Raw genomic sequence first — 25,658 nt, forward strand, 5'->3', positions numbered from 1 at the left:
CCCAAAATCTGGTTTTCGTGGACCGTGTCTTATTATTTTATGGTTTTTCCGTAGTTTTCCAGAATAAACTATGGTGGCGACTCCAAATCTCTTTTCAAAAGCCGTTTCTTTTTTGGATCGTCGTCCCGTCGCGATTCCGGTTGCGACACTTATCATGTTGGGTGTCGTGATGTCCACCCCTCGCCTTGCTATGAAGTTCTCGTCCTTGTCCAAAGACATTATCACCGTCCACTATGACTAGAAGATGACCTGAGAGTGCTAAATTGCAAGCCTACGACTCCCAACTCCCTTGCTTGAAACTAACAATGTCGAACGGGCGAGAGCACTCCACACAGTTATAGAAGGAGGCAACCTTGACTAAAGAATCGGCAATGACCCAAGGATAGAGCCTGTAAGGGAAACAAAAATGTTTACCGTATGTGAGGACCAAGACCTAAAGATAGGAGTAGTAGTGGGCGAAGATAAAGAACAATTAATAGGCAAAGTCTTATTTGACAATGTCGATATATTCGTATGAACAACAACTGACCTCTCACGGGTAGACCCGAGGGCAGGCTCCCATAGGTTTTCCATTTCCATATAGGCTAAACTAGTTTCGCAAAAGAAAATGAAGTTAGGAGAAGAGAGAAGGTTGCTTGCCAAGGTCGAGACAAAAAAGTTGTTATAGATTGGTTCATCAAGAAGGCATGACACACAACATGTTTGGCCAATGTTGTCTTGGTGAAGAAGGCGAATGAGAAATGACAAATGTGCGTGATTTATAGGAATCTTAACAAGAGATGCCATAAAGATGCAATTGGAGTTTGTCTAGTTTAAGAAAGGAAGTATTGAGGAGACAAACACCTTGAAGCTATAGAATATCAGGCTGAAAAGGAGGGTTGAGGATGAAGTAACAAGTAGTAAGGAAAAGGGGAGGGAAACCCTTGATACCATGCAATTAGTCTAGAAAACCCCTCCTTGAATTGGTCTTGTCTGTGGAAACGAGGAGGAAAGCAAGTACAACCCCTACTCCTGAGACACATCACTCCTCGATAATAGGAGGGAGTCGTCGAATTCCTTTTATAGATGGCATCATTGATACTCTCCTCCTAAGCAGTGGAAGGCTCTTACCCATCAATGGTTTTATGATAGCACCGACCTGGTGAAATCATAGGAAAACACTAGAAAGGGAGTAGGGGTTGAATAATGTTTTAAAACTTTTTCGCAAATCAACGTTTAATGAATTCGCAAAAGATATTATTTAAATAAGATGTTCAGACACTGGTTTTTATAAAGGGTGCATATATAAAGCGTTCAAAGAGCAAATCAATACATCGTCGAATTCCTTTTATAGATGGCATCATTGATACTCTCCTCCTAAGCAGTGGAAGGCTCTTACCCATCAATGGTTTTATGATAGCACCGACCCGGTGAAATCATAGGAAAACACTAGAAAGGGAGTAGGGGTTGAATAATGTTTTAAAACTTTTTCGCAAATCAACGTTTAATGAATTCGCAAAAGATATTATTTAAATAAGATGTTCAGACACTGGTTTTTATAAAGGGTGCATATATAAAGCGTTCAAAGAGCAAATCAATACATCACAAAATTTATACTAGTTCACTCAACCTAAGCTACGTTTAGTTCTCCCTTAAGAACTCTTAAGGGGTTCCATTAATCTTGAAGAAGATTAAACAAGTTTTGCTTCTTTAGGTTTACAATGAGTATTAGCACCACTTGATTCACCTAGTCAACAACACAATTAGTCCGAGTTTATCCACTCTTGTTATACAATTATTCTTACCACTTATGGTTCAACCCTACACAACTATATAGACTATTTAACTCAACTAAAACCATTCAAAACATAAATTTGATACCACTTTATTCTAGACCATATATTAACTAACTCATTACCCATACAAGTTTAAAAAATACCATACAACATGTCATAAATCACCATTTCTCCCTTTAGACAACTACTTTTAAAACTCACCTATCAAAACCTCCATTGTTGATTAAAAATTAACCTATATAATTCTTACTAACTCATTTCTTCTCAACATTCCAACCAAAATAACATCATCAATTTCATAACCACAACATTCACAAGATTATTCCAATTCGACATAGATTCATACAAGGCATCAAGCAACATACAACTAATTATATTCATCAAAACACAATTGTCATTAAAACAATCATCCCCAATACAATTAAACCATCATATCCTCGTAGTAACACTCAATAAAAATTGAATTTCAAACTTTAAGCCTAAGCATTAGCTTCCCTTACCTTAGTAGGGATGCTATCAAGCATTATCCGCTCACGACCCTTACTTCAAGCTCAAGGAACTATATATACTCCTACAAACCATAGAATTGTGATCAAAGTGAGTTCTTAGGACCTCTGATCAATAAGAAACTAGAAACGATCAGCGAATGACACATGCAAGAAAACTTCTAGTCGCATGTGTCTTGAACTACGAATTTAAGAAAATGCGCAAAAACTTACTTACTCTAGAATGAAATCTGATCAATAGAGAATGAAGGATTCACCATCGTGATTGCTTAGACACTTTCTGATCATCAAACAAATGATTCAAGAATTAGAAATGTTAGAGAGAGGGAAAAGGAACTAAGAGAAAGAGTTGGAGAGATGACAAGTGTTTTAGATAATCAAACGAATTTATGAAATTTTATTTATATTATTGAATTATTTTAACACTAAAATACTCAGTCTTATTATTTTAAAACACCTATCAACTCTAATACTCTATTTTTCTAGGTTTTTACAATAATTATCTTTTTAAATTGTACAATAAATTTTATAAAATTATACCTATGATTAGTTGTTCACAAATAAATGTACAAATTAATAATTTCAATATAAAATTTATATATTAATAATATTAATTAAACATATAAATTTTAATGTGCAATTAATTGTATAATTAATATATGAATAAACACTATTCTTGTTATTAACATACAATTAGTATACACTATTTATGTACGTTAATATATAAATTATATACATTAATATACGGTTAATAATACGATATATAAAAGTTTACATTAATTAATTATTCCTATGTATATAAAATTGTTCAATTAATATATACATGTTTTTATATTAATTGTACAATTAATATTCCTATTTACATATTTTTTAAACTATTTCACATATTATATACATGTCAATTAAAAAAATTAAAATAACAATCATATGTAAAATAAATTATAAAAACAATTTATTTATAATGTAATAAATATAATTTAAATATTTTTAATTTAATAATATAATATAAAAACGTAAAAAAGAAATATTTGTGCTTAAACATACCCGATAATTAGTTGAATAAAAAAGATATATATATATATATATATATATATAAACTAAATTAGATACAAAACAATTATATTTAAAAATTACGTTGACATCTGATTCTAACATATATACATTCTTATGCAACATTACATGTTATAGACCTTATACATAAAAAAACATTTTTAAAAAGTATTAAAAATTAAAAAATATAATTAAAAAATTACAAAGTAATTCAATCGTTTTTTAAAAGAAATATAACTTAATTAAAAAAATGTAACTATAAACTTATTTAAAAAATTTCAACCAAAATTGAACAAAATACTACAAACCTAACCTATAATCTAAATTTAAATATCATTTATATAAAAAAAAAACAAATCATTTAGTTAAGTATCTCATAACAAAGAACTCATGTTTGTAACAACCCAATACCACAAATAGATTAATATTTGACTATTAAAAGAATTTTATGACAAAAAAAGTTTTCAATGTAAAGAAAAAAACTATCTAGAGATAATTCCCTCACCTTCCTCGTTTACAATTTTAATTTAAAAAAAATAAAGGGAAAGAAGATCTTATAAAACTACCAAAAACTACCAAAGACAAGAGAAGTTGCGGAGAGCCATTGGAACTTTGCCAGCTTGACAACACCTTTGATTTCTACCACAATTCCTGCAATAGTGTCTGTTCTTCATCTCACCAAAACCAGACAACAAAAGAAACACACCCTTCAAAGGAAAAAGTAAAAATTTTAAATCAAAAGGGTGAAAGAGAGTGAAAGAGAAAATGGGTTCCAATGCCTTCTTCTCTTCCATTCTCTATTGTTTCCTCCTAGCCACATCTGCCTCTGCTGCTCCATTCATTTCTGGTACATTATTTTTCTTCAAAGTTCCAACCTTTTTTATTCATCTCTCAAATTTTGATCATGGGTGATTGAATTTTTTGTTCGACACAGATCATATATTTGAGACTGAGGCATCCACTGGTCGTGCCCTCCTACAGGCTAAGAAAGGTGACATTTTTGTGATGCTCTTCTAGATTACTATTGGAAACTATGAACTCAAATTCAAACGTAAAACTATGTTGGAAGAATTTGGCTATGTTGTTTTTGTTCTTAAAGATTTTCAAATGGGAACACTAACATGCCGTACATCTTTGAATTCAAAAATGTGAAAATCATGTTTAATGTTTGAAGAAGCTCTTGAAATCAGGTTAATTCTTAAAAATGATCCCTTTCTAGAAGACAAATGGGTTATGCGAAGGTTGAAAGGTGACATGTGAGGAAAAAAAAAACATAAGAGATTGATTTTTAAGACACAGTCCTTTGAATTATTTATGTTTATTCTCATACGTTATTGTATAAAACGTTTTATTAAAGTTATGTTTGGATACATTTCCAATACTAAACTGCAAATTTACCAATAAAATAATGACAACAAATATCACTATTTTTATATTTTTTGAAAAAAAAACTTGTTTATAGCTTAGATTTGAAGGGTGTCATTTATTTTTTTCATCGATCTCTAAGAAATAGGAAAGTTTTAGTGGAGATATGACTCACATATGCCGTAGTAATGCTTAGCCACTAATGAAAATGTCTTTATCAGAATATAAAAACTGGTGTAATGTGAACCCATTAGCCACTCAAACTTTTATGATCATCTTTACTAGTTTCCAACGTTGGATTTGAATAATGGTAAAGCGTGTTTTTTCCTTTTGAACTAATATCTTTTTTGCTTTCTATAGTACTTTTTTAAAACAAAAACAAACGAAAATCGTTTAATCTTACAGTTCATTAGCCAAGACATGTCATTTAGAGATATAAACATCTTTGGAATTTTAATCTTGAAATGGAGACCTCATCAAACATTCTCTCAAAAATTAGAGAATAAGATATTAGTATCTCTCATTTTTCTTTTGCTTTTGAATGTGTAGTCTTTAACTTAATAATTTTTTGAGAAGTTGTGATGGCTGAACTGATAAGTGAAAAGTTGTGTGCAGCTTGTAAAGTTGACTTTGAGAACCAAAACTATACAGTGCTGACAAGCCAATGCAAGGGACCCCAGTATCCACCGAAGGTGTGTTGTGATGCTTTCAAGCAATTTGCTTGCCCTTTTGCTGGTGACATCAATGATTTGTCAACTAATTGTGCAGAAGTTATGTTTAGCTACATAAACATCTATGGCAAATACCCTCCTGGTCTCTTTGCCAATGAGTGCAAAGGAGGAGAGCTTGGTCTTGACTGCTCTAATGTCAAACCAGCCAATCAATCTTCAACTTCTCACACCATTCATCTTCCTCCTCCTCATTTTATCTCACTCATCTCTATTGCTTTTTTCCTCATCTTCTTATTAACTTCTTTCTCAGCCTTGTACTAACACAACCTTGTACTAAGGCAGGGAATCTTCCATCTAACTTAACTTCAATAAACTAATTCACTAAGATGAAGATTGTCTTTAGTTATAATATATTATAAGTTAGTCTTATACATAGTGAATACAAAATATTTAATACATTTTCTTTTGTGGACATCAAGTATTAAAATTAAAGAAAATTAGTGAAATTTCCATCTAAATTAAATAAAATTGATTCTCACATAAATGAATAAAATTTGAGTTGCTGATGCATGATGAACAGGAGACATGAACATAAAAGAAATGAAATTGAAAGGAGTGGGGTTAGCACTTGGAAAATTAGTGGTCTCAAATATTTCACTCTCATGCATGCTCATAGTCTAACTTAAACATCGTATTAAATTTGTCGCTATGATTGAACGAAGATGCAAGAAGAATATTTAATTAGATGAAGACCGGTTAAAAATAAATAAACAACTGAGCACTAATTAATAGGAAGAAAAAGATAAGTACCCGTGAAGGCTCCGTCATCGATACGAAAGGCAACCACAAACTAACCAACCAATTTATTTATTTTTATTTTAATAGAAACTTATTTTATTAATTGAACATGATGAATATAATTAATATTTAATTTTTTAAATTAAATATGTGAATAATATATCTATATATTATATATATTTGTCTTCATATTTATATTCATTTTTATTTTAAATTATTAAAACGTTTTTATTTTATTAAATCATTTAAAAATTTTATATGCAAATTTTTTAGTTTTTAATTTTTTTTAATTATTTTAAGGTACATTTTTCTACTTTTAATATTTTCTATAATAGTATAAATATAATTAATTATATTTGTATTATATGTACAATTGTAATTTTTAATTTATTTTATTTTTATCAGTATTATTCATTTTATATTTGATATTAGACAAAAAAAAAGTCTATTGTTTTTAGATTAATATTTGACAATATGATTTTTTTTATAAAAATTATTTAATTAGTATTTGAAATAGTAAAGAGATAACATATATATTATTTTTCTGATGAATGAGAATAGAATAAAAGTCTCATTATCATTATCTATGAGATGGGAATAGGGAATAATTTATCCTTAAAATTAAAAATGAGATAATCAAACTCAATGTTACCGTGTAAAGCACTCCTTAAACTAAAATAAATTAAAATAAATATATTAAACTTAAATGAAAAGTAAATTAAGCATTAAATTGCATAATCAAATACAAAATGGTTCCAAAACATAACAATAACATCAAGTTTATTTCATCAATTAAGTTTGATCACATCCTTAACGTCATATATGGATCTTCCAACTTTTTATCTCTTTAAAATTTTATCAATGCATCTATAATACCACATGCAAAGAGTTACTTTTATCATAAAAGTTAAATAAATAACAAGATTGTAATATATTAGCGCAACTTTGTACTAGGTTTATTTTACATATATTGTTTAGTCCATTTTCGGAGATTGCAAGTTAGGGAAGTAGTTTGTGAGCTTTTATCTGTCGACTTTAGTCGTAACTGTCAAGTAGTATAAGGATAATATATTTTTATATGATATCTTACCCTCAACTTATAATATTTTGAGTTGATTTTTACTTTTGTAACCTACTCACAAAGTGTCTCCTAGGTTAAGAACGATGATGAAATTGACCACGCAACTATAATGTTTTTTATTTATTTTCTCATGTCATGTGTCTTTCATTTAAGCGTCAAAGGGTTCACTTAAGCATGTTTTCTTTGCTCAAATCTTGATTTGAAAAATACTCATCATCATGATTAACTTCTCTTCATTTGGCTACAATTAGAAACCTATAGAAGTTTTATATAGTTTCCTTCCCAGTCCCCATCCTTTCAATCCTTGTTTTGTGGTAATTATTTACCTTTAGTCCTGACAACTCAAAGCATCTTATTATAGTCTTTATGGTTGTTAAATTTTCTTTGTTCGCATCACATAGAAATAAACAGAAATAAAGTATAATCAGCAAATTGTAATAAATTAATCACAATATCCTTCTTTTTCCACCTTAATCTTCTTCCAACATATCTAGCACTCACAGCCAGCAACATCTTCATCACACAGCCACCACTAGACACCACGCAAGTCACCACAAGCCCCAAATTTCCACCTATAATGATCGTTCCATCAAATTTTTCTAAATCATCACTTGCAAATAATATTGCCACTTCAGCAACCAAGGATAATTCATCAACAACAAGGAATTGATCTTTTCTGGTGTGGAAGATCGTACAAAATTATAACTACAGAACATACTAAGAATATCCTATCGAATCATAAGCTCTTATACTACTCAAATGGGAAAAAATGTGTCATCATGAACAATATCATTGTCTTTACCCTCAAGAATCACCCTACCAATAGATAAATAAGATAAACACAATCAACACAAGAATATAACATAGAATATCCAAAACTGAAGAAAAATCACGATCGTTGTTAAATGACAAGCAAGTAATAACATTGTGAAAAATTTTACAATATATAGACAACTGTGTCATGTCCTTTGATCCCAAGTACACTCACACTTTTCAAAGCAATAATTTAACTCAAACCTCACAATACTCTACTACAAGACTATAAGAAAGGAATTATAAGGTGACTTAGTAGTTAAAATGGAAATAAGGGTGTGAGAGGTTGTGGGTTCAACTCATCCACTAACATTTGAAAGTTATAAGGTTGATTTTAAGGGTTTGGAAGGGAGGACGAGAGAGGTTATAGGTTTAACTCTACCTACTAATAAAGTATTAAGAATTAACATTTGTCAATCAAAAACAATAACAAAAGTATAAGAAAAACAAATACAAATTTAAAGTGTCTTTAACTTGGGGGCATCTAAAACCTGAAATTAGAGTTCATTATATAGTTATTATTACGTACTTCATTCCTTATCTTAGGTGATATGTGACTTTGCAAGATTATTACTTTTATCAACTTAACAAAACTAAATTAAAGAGAATAACATATTCATTTGAGTAAGTGTCTAGTTATCACCCAGACTCTTGGTTTGTCTAACTCAAACGCTTTAATTTTTATTTAAATTGAAATTTGTCTTCTCAACCTAAAACTAAAGATAAAAAATAAAATAATAATAATAAAGTTAAAAATAAGTTTATAAAAAATATATTGAAAAATAGCTTAAATAAACAATAAATGCTAAATAAAAACCAAATTTAATATCAAAATATATAATATTAAGACTTATCAAAACACAAGCTTAAAAATTTATTTAGTTTTTTTTAAAAGCAAAATAACACAATCTTCTAATAAGAAGTGCCAAAGTTCTCACTTCGCTTTGTTGATCAACTTATCTTACTTTTATTTCCTAAATCAATAACAAATTTAGTTAAAGTAAGTCGGATTAACCATTTTACTATCCTAAATTTTTAAAAAAATTAATTTAAATATGATCATGTTTTATCTTTAAACATACGAATATCAGAATTATGTTTTTCAAAAGTCATGATTCATATCAATTCTACTTTCACATTTAATTATATGTAACGGAATGTAACATAAATTAAATGCAACTTCAAATATCAATATCATTTCTTTTATTTTGTTACAAAATTCTCTTACATCATAAATTAATTTTGCTAATAACATTATGATTTTCGTTATAACTTAACAAAATTTTACTACACAACGTAGATTGAGAAAATAAAAATTCTTTGCTACATTGATAATGTGTCTAACCATTTTATTATTGAATGTTAAAATGACAAGTAAATATTTAAAATTTAAAATATAAGATGATCACTAGTGTAGTTAAGGGAAACGACATCGGTTATTTTGGCCATAGACAACGGTTCCTGAACCGAGGCATATACAAGCGAGACAAAAAGTCTACCTCTTTTTGCCTCGGTTGTGAATGGAGGTAGTATTGTTGAGTCTACTGCCTCAGTTGGGACCTGAACCGAGGCAATAGAGTGTTCTTTTCTTTTGCGCCAGCCTTTCCCCGCCGTATCTTCCCTCTCCCGACCACTCCCATTGTAATTCACCTCCCATTCCTCCGCCTCATACTCAAACCCAACCCCATCACCTCATTGTCAACATCATCCATAACAGTCCCAAAATCCCCATCCCCATCCCCATCCCCAACTCAGCCCAACTTGGTTGTCGTTAGCCTCCGAGCTTCCCATCACCACCGTCAGAACTTATTTGTACGCGTAGAAGAACCTCTTCATCGCCACCTCAATCGCCTGCAACAGGTGAACCTTCTCGAACGCGCTCTTCGAGATGTACAACTTGGTCCAAGGAAGCGACCCCGCATCAACCCAACATAAAGCACATAGGTTTTGAGCAAAGGTGAGAACTTTGCGAAGTGGGCATTGAGGAAAAGGAAGAGGGTATAACGTGAAATGAAAAGAGTGACCGAAAACCTAAGGATGCGTTTGATTTATGGAGTAGAGAAGGAAGCCAAGTCCATCCCTCACTTGACAGCGCGCTTGGCTTCTCGCTTCAACTCGTTCCGGCTCTTCTTGGCCTCGAGATCTGCGTTAGAGGTGGATGGTAGTGGAGAGTTGGGTGTTCGAAGTTTCGGACGAGACGAAGCGAGCGTGGCAAACGAGAAGCGGTTAGAGATTGGCGGTGTTTTAGATGTACTCGGGTGAGGTGGTGGAGGAGAAAGAAGGTGGTTGTGGTGGTGGTGGTGGAGGAGGAGGAGGAGGAGGGGGAAGGGTGACACAAGTGCGGTGGATGTGGAACCATGGGCAACAAGGATGTAGGCGAGACCATTCGCAGCATAGGGGGCGGCGCGAGGAGCCAAGGAGTGGCAGTCATGGACGCAAATGAAGAATGAGAGAGCACGAGGAAGAAGAAGCTACATAGAGGAATGAGAGAGCACGAGAGGAAGAAGAAGCTGTTGGGCGGAAATGAAACGTGTGTAGGATTTTCAGAAGATGAATGGAGCTACTACCTCGGTTACTAACGAAACCCGAGGTAATACAACCATATGGCACCAGTTAAAAGCAGAACCCAAGGTATAAAGTGCCACTCAATGACCTCAGTTCCTTGAAGAACTGATGCCTTAGGTTCTTCAGGCGAAAAGCCTAACTTGTAGAGGACTTTCAGGGAAAAACCTGACAAGCGTAGGTGTATAGGCATCGGTTGCCTAACAAACCAAGGCAATAGAGCTTTTCAAAAAGTTGTCAGACAGAAAGGTCTGATTTGCAGTGTTATGTGTAGAGGTATAGGTCTCTGGTCTTTTACTAACTGTCAACACCCAATTTCGTCCGGATCATTTTTGGATTTTTACTGTAGTCTATTCTCTTAGGTTTCATTATTTATTTATTTTTATTTATATTGTTGTTTTTATTTTTATTTTTATTTTTTTATTTTTTATTTTTTATTTTTTTTTATTTTTTTATTTTTTTTTCGTTTTTATCTTTTTTTTTTTATCTATTATTATTTTGTTTTTATTCTATCTTTATTTATATAAGTTATCTGATTTTATTTTATTCTCCCCTCTATTTATTATTTCCTTTTTATTTTTGTTTTTGTCTTTTTTTTGTTTTGTTTTACCTCTTTATATTTTATTTTATTTTAATGTAATTAATATAACTAAAAAAAAAGAAAAAAGGTGTGCGTGTGTTGGGGAAGAGGGGGCAGAAACTGTTTCTACAGAGAGCCAAGGTGGTGGCAGAGACGTTTTGGAGGAGAGTAGGGTGGCAGACGCGATTTGGGTGCGTACAAAATCAGTACAAGTAATTTGGCACAGAGAATTGCACAAAAACACAGAGAGAGAGAGGGGGGAAGGTTTTATTTTTCTAGTTTTGGAGAGAAAGGAAGAGAAGGATTTCACACACTGTCTCTCAAACCTTCACCATTGGCACCTGCAAAGAAGAACAAGAGACATTATTCACAGCAAAAGAAGGGAGAAGTCAGCCACTCAAGGGAGAAGGGGATTCATTGGAGATGTAAGGTTGACCATAGAGAGCGGATCTTCGAGAGGTAAGTAATGTTGTTTTAGTGAGTTGTTTGCTTGCTCTTGCACATATCTCTGTTGAAGTTGCTAGGCTTGCGTATGACTGTCGTTGAGTGCGTTCTTAGTGTTGTGGATATTGGTTTATGTTCACTGTTATCGATCATCATCATCCTCCCCAGACCCACTCCTATCCGCTTCTTTTGTTCCATTTCTCTCCTCCAAGCATGTCCATCTGCTCAAGATTCGATCAAAAATAGGCTTTCACGCCTCTGCCCATTTCCAACCATCAACATTGAAATTGAAACAGTAAACAGGATACTCACAAAGAACAATCACAAAAAAAAAAAAAAATAGAGCCAGTATCATCTTCACCAAAACCACTTCATTCACCCATTGGAACCTCCATCCCAACTCACGCATAACACCATCATCCTCAACCTGCATTGCACAAAGCCACAGCCAAAAACAATGACCAATTTCCAGCACCCACACACAAGCCCATACTGTACCTTCACTGAACCAAAGCGGGAATTGGCCACTGTGCCGTTCACCATCACCTTCGACCACGCAACACCAACCTCCACTTCCATTCATTCTTGTCCAATCTAAGAAGAGGCACACTCACCCACCATCAGGCTCACCATCACGTTGTAGAACACTAGATTAAGGTAGTAGTGCGTAGAGGGAGAAGAGAAACAGAGAAGGAAAGAAAGGCTTCGAGCTGTGGTCGGCGACGACTTCGGCGGTGAGTAGTGTACTCGCAATGCTTTGGACAATGGCATACGGCGGCTGGCTAAGACCGCGGTGGCGACCTGCATCGCCGGCAGCACCTCAGGTAGAGCAAGGACCAGGCAAAGAGCCTCTTCGCGGTAGCCGGTTTGACGGGAGCAGCTATACGCGCGCGAGCAGAAGAGGAAAAGGGGAACCCAGCGCCATGGCTGACGGTGGCTCCGGTGACGAGCGGAGGCGAACCCCTCCCTAGGTTACCATTTTCGAAGGGAAACGAGAGAGAAGGCAGTGGCGCCGCGGTCGGCCATGCTTCCGGTGGCGCCTGAGGTCGCTGTCGACGCCGAGACCGGTAGAGGGTCCTCCCGCGGTGGCTGTTCAGGCGGCGGCTGGTTCGAAGAAGCAGTGGTGCGGTGGCCGTCCGGGCGGAGGTGAGCGCCTCGGATTTTCCTCGCTTAGAGAGAAAGAGACCCTAGGTCTCATTTGAGAGCAGTGGCGCAGAGAATGGGGGAACCCCTAAGGTTCCCTGCTGGAGAATGAAAAGGCCTTGGGCCTGTTGCTGACCCAGCCCCCTTTGCGCAACCTCCATTCTTCACCCGCGCACCTCCACACATCCTCGGGCCAGTGTCAGGCCAAGCCCAAGAATAATTGAAAACCTTTTCTCCCGCAGCCCCTGTTTCTCACTTCCACACCCCCTTTCAGCTTGGGTTTTTGGCCTAGTGCATTTACAAAAGAGGAAAACTTTTTCCTGCACCCCTTTTTCCATTTCGCACCCCTACTTAGTTTGGGCTTAAGCCCATCCGTTTCTGCAAACAAAAATTAAAAAAAAGGGAATTGGGCCTGACAAGCAAATACTCAATGGCACCTCCAAATTTCATCCTTACACCCCTGGCAGATGCAAAGTTGGAGAAAAAGGGCTTGGACCCAAACCAAAGGAGCCTCAACTTTACTCTGCACCTCTGGTTCTTATCTCTGCACCCCTATTCTTGTTGGGTTGTTCTCTTGCTTTATTTTTATGCTTTTGTTTCTTTATTTTTATTATTATTTGTTTGGTTATTAGTTTTTACTATATGTAACCCCTTGTATGATAACCCGCACCCCTATATCTTGTGTTTTATTTTTATTTTTATTTATTGGGCTTATATGCTATAGTTTAAACATGAAAAAAAAGAAGAAAATAGATATATATATATATATATATATATATATATATATATATATATATATATATATATATATATAAATTACAAAAATATGTTTTAAAGGTTAAGCACACGTGTGACCGCTCGCGTCGTCCTTGTGCTAAAAACCTTTTCTTTTTTTCTTAAATAAAAATTACAAAAATATGTTTTAAAGGTTTGGGCACATGTGTGATCGCACGCATCGTCCTTGTGCTAAAACCTTCTTCTTCTCTTCTAAAAAATAATAAAAATATTTTGAAGGTTTAGGCACATGTGTGATCGCATGCATCGTCCTTGTGCTAAAAACCTTTTCTCTTTCTTTTATAAAAAAATAATAAAAATATTTTGAAGGTTTAGGCACATGTGTGATCGCACGCATCGTCCTTGTGCTAAAAACCTTTTCTCTTTCTTTTATAAAAAATACCAAAAAATATTTTAAAGGTTAAGCACATGTGTGATCGCTCGCATCGTCCTTGTGCTAAAAACCTTTTCTCTTTCTTTCATAAAAAATACTAAAAAATATTTTAAAGGTTAAGCACATGTGTGATCGTTCGCATCGTCCTTGTGCTAAAACCTTTTCTCTTATAAAAAATACTAAAAAACATTTTAAAGGTTAAGCACATGTGTGATCGCTCGCATCGTCCTTGTGCTAAAAAACCTTTTCTCTTTTATAAAAAAATACAAAAATATATTTTTAAGGTTTAGGCACATGTGTGATCGTTCGCATCGTCCTTGTGCTAAAAACTTTTCTCCTTCTCACATGAAAATACCAAAATATAAAACATTCACATCTTCAAACAACAATCAACCTTTCATCCAGAACTACGTGATCCTTGATTCTCCATCAAGAGTGGAGATACGTAGGAGCAAGGCTGGTCCTTGTCAGGTTCACTTCCCCAAAAATCCAAATTTATCCATAATCAATTTCTCAAACAAATTTCTCAAACAATTCATCAAACAAAATTTTCAAGCAGTTTCCAAAAGAACTACGTAACCCTGATTTCTCATTTTGAATGAGAATATGTAGGAGCAAGGTCAATCCTTGTCGGGCCCAAAAAACAAAAAAATATATTTTGTTTCTTTAGAGTTTTATTTTAGGGGATAATTAAACATTTTGAAAACCATACCACATTCGCGTATTTAATTAAAAGTACTGCCTTAGGGCAGGCGTTGTAGGGTGCTAATACCTTCCCTACACGTAACCGACTCCCGAACCCAGAATCTGGTTTTCGTGGACCGTGTCTTATCGTTTTATGGTTTTTCCGTAGTTTTCCAGAATAAACTATGGTGGCGACTCCAAATCTCTTTTTCAAAACTCGTTCTTTTTTTTGGATCGTCGTCCCGTCGCGATTCCGGTTACGACACTAACCAAGACAATATCACAATTCCGCCTCGGATCAAGGTGTAACCGAGGTATATAGCTTTGCACGCTTCGGTTTTTGCATAACCGAAGCGTATATGACGCGTCAGAAGCCACTTTTTTTTACTAGTGGATATCAAAATAATGATTGACATTGATTGCTTCATAGGTGAAATTGCCACTTAGAAACTCTAAAAAAAAAGTGTCACTTCTAAACTTATTTTTAATAAAAATTATTATTTCAAAACTTTTATCAAACTTATATCACTCAAATCAATCATACCTATACTTTTACTCTTGATGCTTATCCTTCTCCTAAAACGATAATAAAAATAATCTTGAAATATCAACTTCAATTTTTCCATACCTAATAGAATTTCACATCAACAATAATCAATACCCAATGGAGCTTAGTAGCTTCTGGACAAGAAGTCACTGAGCCATCCACACCATTACTATGTCACTAGATTATCGTGGCCATTAGTTTGCATGAAGATTAAGTTGGCAGTTGAAGGACTTTTGTCGAACAGTTCTCATTCTTGAACTAGTCCAAACCCTAACCAACATGTTCGTAAGAATCTTTAAGGATGTTTCAAACCTACCATGACATTTTTGTGCATGATCCCAACCTTTATGCAAAAGCATTCATCACACATCATCTTTTCCGGGACTAGGAAGCAATATCCCATTCCCTTCCAACACTCGTTTCATTTGGTGAATTGCTTTATGCTAATGGACAAAAATAGCACCTAAAGCATCCATGACTAAAGGAGATTAATGTAAACAGAAAAAAGTGTGGAAGGGCTTTAGGAAATTTCCTCACCATAAAGGGGAAAATTTTCAAATCATGGTATAACATTTCAATCTCATAAAAAGTTGATGACGAGTTTTGTTTGGAAATATCAATTTTCTTGCGGGCTTTCTTTACGCATCATGTCTTTTGGGGGGAACAAACCATAGTGCATTGGATGATTAAGATCAAGCTGTAATCAAAATAGTTGGCGTATCCAATGAAAACAAATCATATCTATATATTAAAGTTTTGTTCAACACGATGCATTAGGGTTATCTACTACTAATAATTGTACGAGCTTGTTTAACTTCATCCAAGTTTGTGAGAATTATTCTATCTTAATTAGGATTAGACTGTTTCCTACCCTTTATCCTCACGATAGAAAACTAAAAAAGTTAACTTCATGGTAGTGATCATGTTCAAGAGGTGGGTATTGATTTTTCCGTTAACAATTAGATGTCATAACCATAAAGGATCAAATTGAATATAATTTACTAAAATAAGAATCACATTACAAAGAATGAATCCTATATTAAATAACTGGACAAAAATAAAAATAGAAAAAATATTTAAGTCTATCTTACATTTATTAACTATTTTTTAATTATATATTAATAACTTAAAACATGATGGTTATAAAAGGAAGTGGTGATAAATTTTTGTGTTCTCAGAATGAACAAATTATTGAATTAACAAGTAAGATAAGTTAGAAACAAAGAAAAAACAATTAAGGGAGAAAAAAAAATATACAATAATTTAATGTGATTTGGAAAATACTGACTATATCTATGTGGATCACTTATTAACTAGCAAGTTCAATATAAATGAAAAAGTATTCCGAATCAAAAATACATGAAATGTTGAAATTATAAAAAAAAATGCATCATTTTACTAGTTAATCTAAGACTTCAAAGAAGAAAAATAACAAAAATAAGAAGTAAAGATAAATTTTGAGAATCAAAATGTGAATTTAAATTCATATTTATTAAAGTTAAATAAATATTTAAAAAATTATGAATTCATTGTATTTTATTAAATATGATATCATAATTTTTATATAAATTAATCAAATATTGAATTTTTTATGTGAATTTCCTAAAATATTAATAATATAATAATAGTTATCCAATTAAAAGATTAAAGGAATGTCTTAGTACATTGAAATTTATTTAATATTTAGTTATAATTTCATTTTATTCAAATTTAATTTAAATTTCAACCATAATATGCATGTTTGATTAACTTAATTAATTGAATTAATATTTAGATTTAGATATACTACATTTGTATTATATGTTATGATTCTTAATGTTTTGTTTAGATTAATTGAAAGATGAAAAAGGAAAGGGAAGAAAAGATAGGAGAGAAAAAAATAAAATTGTTTATATTGAAGAAAATAAAAAGAAATAGATATTATTTTACTTTTTTCTTTTAATTAATTATTGTATATAACATAAAAACATATATCACTAATATAATTATTGAACCTATTAAAATTTTATTAACATAATCGATTATATAAAGTTTATAACTGATTACGTTAAAAATATTTTATTACTGCATACATTTAATTAATATATAAGATTTAGTAAAAGGAGTGTTTATTATTATTTTATATCCTTTTTTTTTTGCAAATTTTCTTAGTTTATGATAAAAAAGTTTATCACGTATTTTATCACTTCGTTTTTCGTGATTTTAATTTCCCTTTGCAAACTTTCTTTACTTATCAAATAAATCTAGGATTACTTAAATAGCCTTATTGTTTGAAGAAAGTATAAAAGAGAATGTAACGATTTAAAGAAAAAAAATGATGCTTTTAATACATTTTGCCTTCTAAAATATCAAAATCAATTAATTTTAAATGTTAAGCTCTCTTAACTCGAGGCTAAAAGTTATACATAAAAAACAAGCATAAAGAGACACGTTCATAGTTTTATTCATAATTGTCTAGTGGTTTCATTTATATTAATTAAAATTCCATAAGAGGTCATTTACATTAATATTTTCTGAAACAAAGCTTTTTTTAAATGCTTTTCAATATTATTATTTTTGTTTTAAATTCTTTTTCCACCTAACATAAGAATATGCAAATTATTTAAAAATGTTAGTAAAAAAAAGGTGTTTTTAATTCTCTCCATGCATAGTTCAAACAACGATGCACCGAATATACTACATGTGGCCCCTTCCCACTCAAACCATTCCGTCTTCACAAACTGAGTCGGACACGCCTCCGACATCTTTTAACCAAATCGAACAAGTAACAATTGCAACAAAACACGGAAATTAAATTTAAGAAATATATACATAAATGATAATAAACAATATAAAAAAAGAATTAATAAATTAATTAATCATTTTTTATAATATTTCCCTCATAAATTACATAGAAATTAATAGTCACGACTCACACAAGGGTCGAAAAAACTCACTAGAAAGCATCGTATCAAATAACAGTAACAATTCCGTAGTATTACAATCTCTCTCCCATTTTCTAAATAACAAAACAAATTTAAAAAGTGAGATCCAAACATTTCCCATGAGTTTTGTTTTCTTAGTTTTCTAGACAGCACAAGATCAAAAAGGCTGAAGGGAAAACCCCAAAAGCGCGTTTCCGCAACGCACGTTCATCTGTGCGCAGTAATAAGCGTTTCGATGAACCGCAACCCGTCGAACCGCGGCGCGAACTTCTCCAACGACGCCGCACTCGCCGCAGTCGATGGCTGGCCGTGGTCTCTCCGCGCCCCGCCGTCCTGCACAACCGAAACGCGCGTTTCAATTTCAACGAAAAAAGGATAATTTTCACATGAAAATTGTCAGATCCCGTGGTTTGACACAGAATCACGACTAAAGAAGGGAAATTTCGCGATTGAGGGCGAGTACCTGAAGAGAGAGCTTCGTGGAGGAAGAGAGGGAAACTGCAGTGGCGGAGGCGGCGGCGACGGAGGCAGCGAGGAAGGCGGATTTGGTCATGGTGGGAGCCTTTGGCTGCCTAGAAAATTTTTGGGAATTTTCCGGGAAAATAATTCTGGGAAAATGGGAGAAGTGAGAGAGAAAGAAAATTGAAGAGTATGTTCGTTTATTTAATCGGGTTTGACTGGGTTATATAAAGAGACGGGAAATGAATGGTTTTGAGAGCTTGGAGGGTAATAACGGAATAGTCATGAAGATTAATTACGCGGCAATTGTTTATTGCCTTTGCTTATTCAAAATTACCTTTTCCCCCTTTTTCTTGCTTAATAATAATAATAATAATAATTATTATTATTATTATTATTATTATTACTATATCATATATAATATATAATGAAATCAACCAAAGGTTTTTTTTTTTAATTAAAGATGACATCTCTTTATCAACCTTTCAACCTTTCAAGACGCTTGGAATTTATATTTTATTAGTATTTTGGTAACACATTTTTTTATTTGAAATATATAATTGTATTTAGTGCTAATTTATAACATTATTTAAGATGATCGAGTATCTTATTACTATAACCTATATGATTAGTTTGTGAGTTGTAACTACTATTTAGGTTAAATTCATTAAACATGACAGTTATAAATAGAAGATATACTCCTAAAGCAGCCCAATAATATGTCAATGGAATAGAGAGGATACATGATAGCAACTATGAAATAAAACATGAAAAAATTAAATAGAAGTAACCAATAGCTATTAAGCAAAAGATCTAAAGGAGTTGGTTTGACTATTAGTTACTTTGATAGAGACAAAGTTTGGTATTGGTTTGAGGGAGAGAGAATTCATTTTGCATGATTAAAATATTTAACAATTGAAATTCAAGTTTTAACTATCCAATAAAGTCACATATAACACAAACTAATCTTTTGAGTAATCTAAATCAAATAATGATAGCTTACTAATCATTTCAAGCATTCAATCAATATTTAATTGAAAAAATAATATTAATAATAGGTGGATCATTTTGAACACTTCAAGGGTCAAAACTCATTTATCAATCTCAAGATGTAAGTTATATTTTATTGGAAGGGGTTGAAAGACAATGGAATGGAAAACAGTTCTTTCATTCACCAAACAAGTCTTACAAATTAAAATTAAAATAATAATTTGTAAATTAAGTTAATTTTATTTTCTAAATTGAACTATTTAAAATTCTTATGGTTTATACTTTTATTTTTACTAGAATTTAAATATTTCCAAATTATATATATATATATATATTTATTTATTTTTATGAATGCATGAAATGTTTATTATTTGTTTTTTGTTTTATAAAATAAGAAATTGAGCCATCATAAAATTATAAATAGGGAAAACAACTTGTTAATGAGGGAATACTAGAAGATTAGTTTTATGAATCATGACAAATGGTTTTTAAATAAATAATAAAATAAATACTAACTACACAATCACAGGCAAAGTAAAAAATATTTGAATTAATTAGAACATGAGGAAAAAAGCATGGAAAAATGAAAACCGAAGAAAATAATAAAAATGAAACTATGCGTTTTAAACATTTTTTTGCAGTATATAAACTAAAATGATAATACATTATGTATAAAATTAATTATGTTTTTATGGATAATGGATTATTTTGTTTAAAAACTTAATTATTTTTTTAATATAATTGGTTATGATTAATATTATATTGGTAGTTATTTTTTAAACACAATAAGTCAATTAGTAAAAAAATTAAATACTAAATAAAATAAAATAAATTTAAATTGGATATTTTATTCTTTAATTTACTTTAATATATTTTAATTTTGAAATATAACTTTAATTCATAAAAAAATTATAATAATTTTCTTTTAATTTAAAATTTCTATATATATATATATATATATATATTTTTTTTTAATCTTTCAATTTGTTTCTTTCTATTGAAACCATCTCAGTTTCTACGTAGTTTTTACTGTCTCTGAACAAAAACACTACATCATTGAAAGCTTTGTTGTTATTTTATTTATATTTTGTAGGAGGAGTTAGATCTTGTTACAAGGAATAAACTTAAAGAGGGAGGCGTGAATGGTGGAGATGACTCCAATGGCGGAGATGACTCCAAATAAGCAGTACAGTTGGAACACATTAATTTTCAACTCCATCTTAGTTGTTTTTATTGGTGGAAAAGTATTCAAAAGCTTTGAATACAACATTTTCAACTCCATGTTAGGTGTACTCATTCTTAAACTTAACAGAGTTTTAGAAAATATAATGGTGGCTTTAACTTGATAATTGGAATTGAATCATTCTTGTTTAGAAGAGAAAGATTCATATCCAAAATATTCTTTTATGATTAATTTAATAAGAAAATTTGAATTTTTATAATTATTAAATAAGTTTTTTTAGAGAATATTAATTTTATTTATAAGATCAATACATGATTATTGTAATAATAGTTACCTCAAGTATCATTAATAATAAAATAATACATCTCATTACAAATAATAACCATAATATCAAATTTTTTATGTTAGTTATGATATGTGAATTTTATTTCAATAAATACAGATTTTGATTATTCTAAAATAAAAAAATTTAATAAAAATAGTTTAATCGTATTTTTTAATATATTTATTAAATAAAAACCAACCTAAATAATTTTTGTGTATTTATTTAATAAAAACATTGTATAGTATATGTTAGGAATAATAATAGTAATATTTTAAATTAATTTTATTAGTGAAATTCTTTGTTATTTATTTAAAAATTAATCTTAATCAAGTGAAGTCAAGATGAACTCATACAAAATTGATTTACTATTGATATTTTATTACTTCTTATATTACTAGTTGATTATTCCTTTTAAAAACCTTGTAAATATATTTTATAAAACCATCATCAATCTCACACAACCTCTTATATATCTTTCATGAAAAGTTTTCTTTTGACAGGGAGAGCACAATGTTCGCTAAACACATCCCCTGTGATTTGTTTTTTATGATGACAACATATTGTTAATAAAAACATATGTATTTGTACTGTATTATGTGTTTGTGCTTATTGTGAAATATGCACATATTGTGATTGTCACATTTGACATATTGTGTTGATTGATGCATACTACTGTATTTGTAAAGTGATCATATCTGTGTATTCACAATATATGTTTTTGAAATAGAAAAACCACATGTACAAAAGCATATCTGTATGACTTAATCGAATACAGTGTTGTGATAATCAATTAAGGTCATCAGACAGCTTGAGTTTTAAACTGTGACAAAACAACCAGTTTGGAATCGATTACATTAGTTGGTAAATCGATTAAAACTCGTGTGTTTGCAAATATCTTTTTTCAAATGTGTTGTGATGAATTTTGGGAAGAAAAGTTTTCAAAAATCTATTAAGTATTAAAGCTTAATCGATTACATGGATTATGTATTCAATTAAGTTTGTTAAGATTTGAAAACTGATTTATGTTTGTCTAACTACTATAACGGTCATATTTTAAATATGTTTGACTAAGAATTTATTGGAAATCGATTGTATTAATTGCGTATTCAATTAAGGAGCCAAGTTGGTTGTAATTTTGTTACACCTGTTTAATGTAACCGATTACATAAGTTGGCTAATCGATTTAATTGCGTCAGGATTGACTTAAACTATATATTAACGCATTGATTGTTTTCTGTAAAAAGAATTGATTCTAACATTTTCATATCTGATTGTTATTGAGTTTAGAAAGCTTACAAATTACTTAGAAGCTCCAAGAATCAAGAACGTGAAAGATTAAAAGATCTTGAAGAATTCTTATGAAACATATTATTGTATTGAAGAGACTGATCGTTCTGCACAACTGAGGTGCTTCATGTTTGATTAGGAGAAGAAGATTAGTAAACTTTGTGTTGTTGTTCCCTATGCATGAGGCCAGGAAGAAGAACAAGGAGTTCTTTGTAGTTTGAGAGGGTTCTCAAAGGGGTGATTGCAGGAGATAATTGTTCTTACTGCAGGTTTTTGTAAGAAGTATACATGTCTCTTCCTCTTGGCTACAAAATAAAAAAACCAACAAGTTTGCAAGTTGTTGAAGTCTTTATATGGACTCAAACATGCCTCTAGACAATGAAATTACAAGTTGACAACTACTTTACTTTCTTTGGGCTACATATAATCAAAATCAGATTATTCACTTTTTGTCAAAAGTGATTATGCTCATATCACCATCTTACTTGTTTATGCAGATGATATAGTCTTGGCAGGTGATGACATTCAGGAAATCAAAACTGTGAAGGCTCTATTGAATGCAAAGTTCAAGCTTAGAAATTGCAAGATCTCAACAGGGCATTACTTTGTCACAAAGGAAATATGCTCTAGAGTTACTAAAAGATACAGGATTGTTGGGATGTCAACCAAATTCTACTCTCATTCAAGCAGACACAAAATTTTCCAAGACAAATGGGAAACCCTATTCATATGTGCATGCCTATAGAAGACTTCTTAGCAGGTTACTATATCTAACCAACACAAGACCAAATTTATGTTTTGTTGTTAGTACTCTCAGTCAATTTCTTTCCAATCCTTTGAAAGATCACTATGCAGCAACAATAAGGATCCTGAGATATATCAAGAACAATCCAGGACAAGGATTATTCTTTCCCTCCAACACAGATCATGCTCTCAAGGCTTTTAGTGATTTTGATTGGACTGCTTGCTCTGACACTATAAGGTCTGTGACTGGTTTTAATGTGTTTTATGGTGCATCCTTAATCAGTTGGAAATCCAAGAAACAAGGTACTATATCTAGATCATTAACTGAAGCAGAATATAGAGTCTTAGCTTCCACAACAAGAGAAATTCAATTATTTGCTCCATGATTTGAAACAGCCTCTACCACAATCAATTTCTCTGTTTTGTGACAATCAATCTGCTATACAAATTGCACAGAATCCAACCATGCATGAGAGGACAAAGCATATTGAATCCAACACAATTTTAATCTTTGTTGTCCAAGCTGAGCATTTAGGATATATATGCTACAGCTTGAGAGGGATATTAGATTTAATTTATTTTCCGTTCATATATGTGCATTTATGATCATATATTTATATTTTATTTTTATATTTATATTCCGTTTTTATATTTTTTATATATATAAATTGTATTCTCTCCTTATCATTGAATAAGATACACAATTCTCATCCTCTTTTCTCATAACAAGTACAAGTGAGAGATCTTAACAATAAGATAGATCAAGAGTGGTATAAGTAGAAGGAGACTCCGCATGTATAATTTTTTAATGTTTTACAAAAAAATTCTAATTTAGAATACATATATATTATATTTTGTGTAAAACTTTATTATGTAACTTATGAGAAATATCATAATACGTAAGTTATATATTATGTTGCGTTTTTTTTAATATTAAATTTGAAATAATTTACATTAGTAGAATAATTCCACTAATATGAGGTATTACAAATAAGTCTTGAGTTGATAATTTTATTGTTTTAAGTGTTGTTAGTTTTCATTTGTTGGTATTAGTTAGTTTTAATAGAAATAACATATGCAAGTGGTGATTTGAGTCATCACCGGAATGTTTACATATATTATAATTGATTAAAAAGTATTTTATTTAATTAAAATAATTGTAAACTTGTTATATTCATAAGATAGAATATCTCATTAGAAGAAATTTCCGTTTTAAAAAATTAAGATCACTTAAACATTTCAAAAAGTGAAGTTCACAATGTTTTAAATATTTTAATTTATTAAATTTTTTATTACTTTAAAATCATTTAAATATTTGAAAGGAATGAAACTAGCATTGTATTAATTGATTAAAACTATTTTTTATTAAATTAAAATCACTATAATGTCACTTTTAAGTTATTTTAACTAATTAAAATATCATTTTAACTTACTCAAATATCATTTTAGCTTATTAAAATTTTGTTGGACTTCACGTAGCTCATTTTAACTTATTGGAAGTAATTTTATACACTAAAACTACGAGACCTACAAGTTACACTTTTTATTCTTTTTAATTACAAATTAACTCAAAGTTTAATAAACATAAAATATCAAAACACTTTGAGCGAGAGTTTATTATTCGATGACATCCTTATCACTATCATTGAGGGTGTCGACATCATGTTTAACAAGTTCCTTAGCATGCAATAACAAATGTCTATCATTGTCAATGATAGCTTCCATCCCAACAAGCTACTGAGTCGGACCGCTTCTCTGTTGTTGTGATTTTGTGGGTGGTTTGACGATGGGAAGAAGGATGAGCCTACGTGTATCGGAGGAAGCGAGGTTTTGGAGTCAATGCACCTCATGTTCCCAATTTCGAGTACAAGTGAAAAAAAATGGTTTTGGTTCGTAAGATTTAAGAATTAGGATCATTGTTTTTAGTTTAGGATTTTAGATTTTAATCTTCTTGGTAGTGATTGCCTACTCTTTTATATGCAAGTATCGTTTTCTTTACTTTCTTCTTTCTTATGGTATATCATATATGCAATCTAATTATAGATGGTGTTAAGTGTTTTTGATTTGAAATTCCTTAATGACCTTTAAGAATATGAAAGATGAGATGCTAAAGCTCGAGTTGCCATCACGAAGAACATTATTTTTCAAATCAGTAATGCTTGAGGTTGTGGTGGTATAGCTATGCGAAGTTTCTACTAACAAACTTGTACTATATTTCTTTGTAACAAACTTGCAATCTCCGCACCACTCTGCCGCACCACTCCGCACCACTCTGTCGCACCACTCCGCACCACTCCTTTTCTTTTTGTCCATTCTGCTTTTGTTATTTTGTCTTTTATGCTATTAGTATTCTAGAATAGAAGGAAATATTGTATATAAATATTGGATGACCTATTACTGAGATAATTTGATCATTCCCAAACACTTTCACCTTTTTATCATCTTTCGTTTTATGGTATCAGAGCTCCCTCCTGGAGCTCTGCTTATTCCTTCGAAATGTCTTCTACTCCTCCTCCTAGTCCAAAGAACTCCGATAATGAAGGTCCTAAAACAGAAAAT

General features: G+C 31.5%; 1 protein-coding gene and 1 long non-coding RNA gene across 2 annotated transcripts; one reads left to right on the forward strand and one right to left on the reverse strand.

Annotated features, from left to right (window-relative positions):
* The first annotated feature begins 3,931 nt into the window (after positions 1 to 3,931).
* LOC108340081 (GPI-anchored protein LLG3) lies at positions 3,932 to 5,720 on the forward strand. The gene is made up of 3 exons (XM_017577309.2): positions 3,932 to 4,178; positions 4,266 to 4,322; positions 5,312 to 5,720. The coding sequence occupies exons 1-3, from the start codon at positions 4,097 to 4,099 to the stop codon at positions 5,686 to 5,688; spliced, it is 516 nt and encodes a 171-aa protein (XP_017432798.1). The 5' UTR covers positions 3,932 to 4,096; the 3' UTR covers positions 5,689 to 5,720.
* Positions 5,721 to 18,029: 12,309 nt separating this feature from the next.
* Positions 18,030 to 18,911, reverse strand: LOC108340009 (uncharacterized). The gene is made up of 2 exons (XR_001833143.2): positions 18,575 to 18,911; positions 18,030 to 18,444 (listed from the first exon to the last, which is right to left on the reverse strand). It is a non-coding gene; the product is annotated as an uncharacterized LOC108340009 (long non-coding RNA).
* Between the last annotated feature and the right edge of the window lie 6,747 nt (positions 18,912 to 25,658).

Source organism: Vigna angularis, chromosome 5 (genome assembly GCF_016808095.1).
Source record: "Vigna angularis cultivar LongXiaoDou No.4 chromosome 5, ASM1680809v1, whole genome shotgun sequence".
Taxonomy (NCBI): Eukaryota; Viridiplantae; Streptophyta; class Magnoliopsida; order Fabales; family Fabaceae; genus Vigna; species Vigna angularis.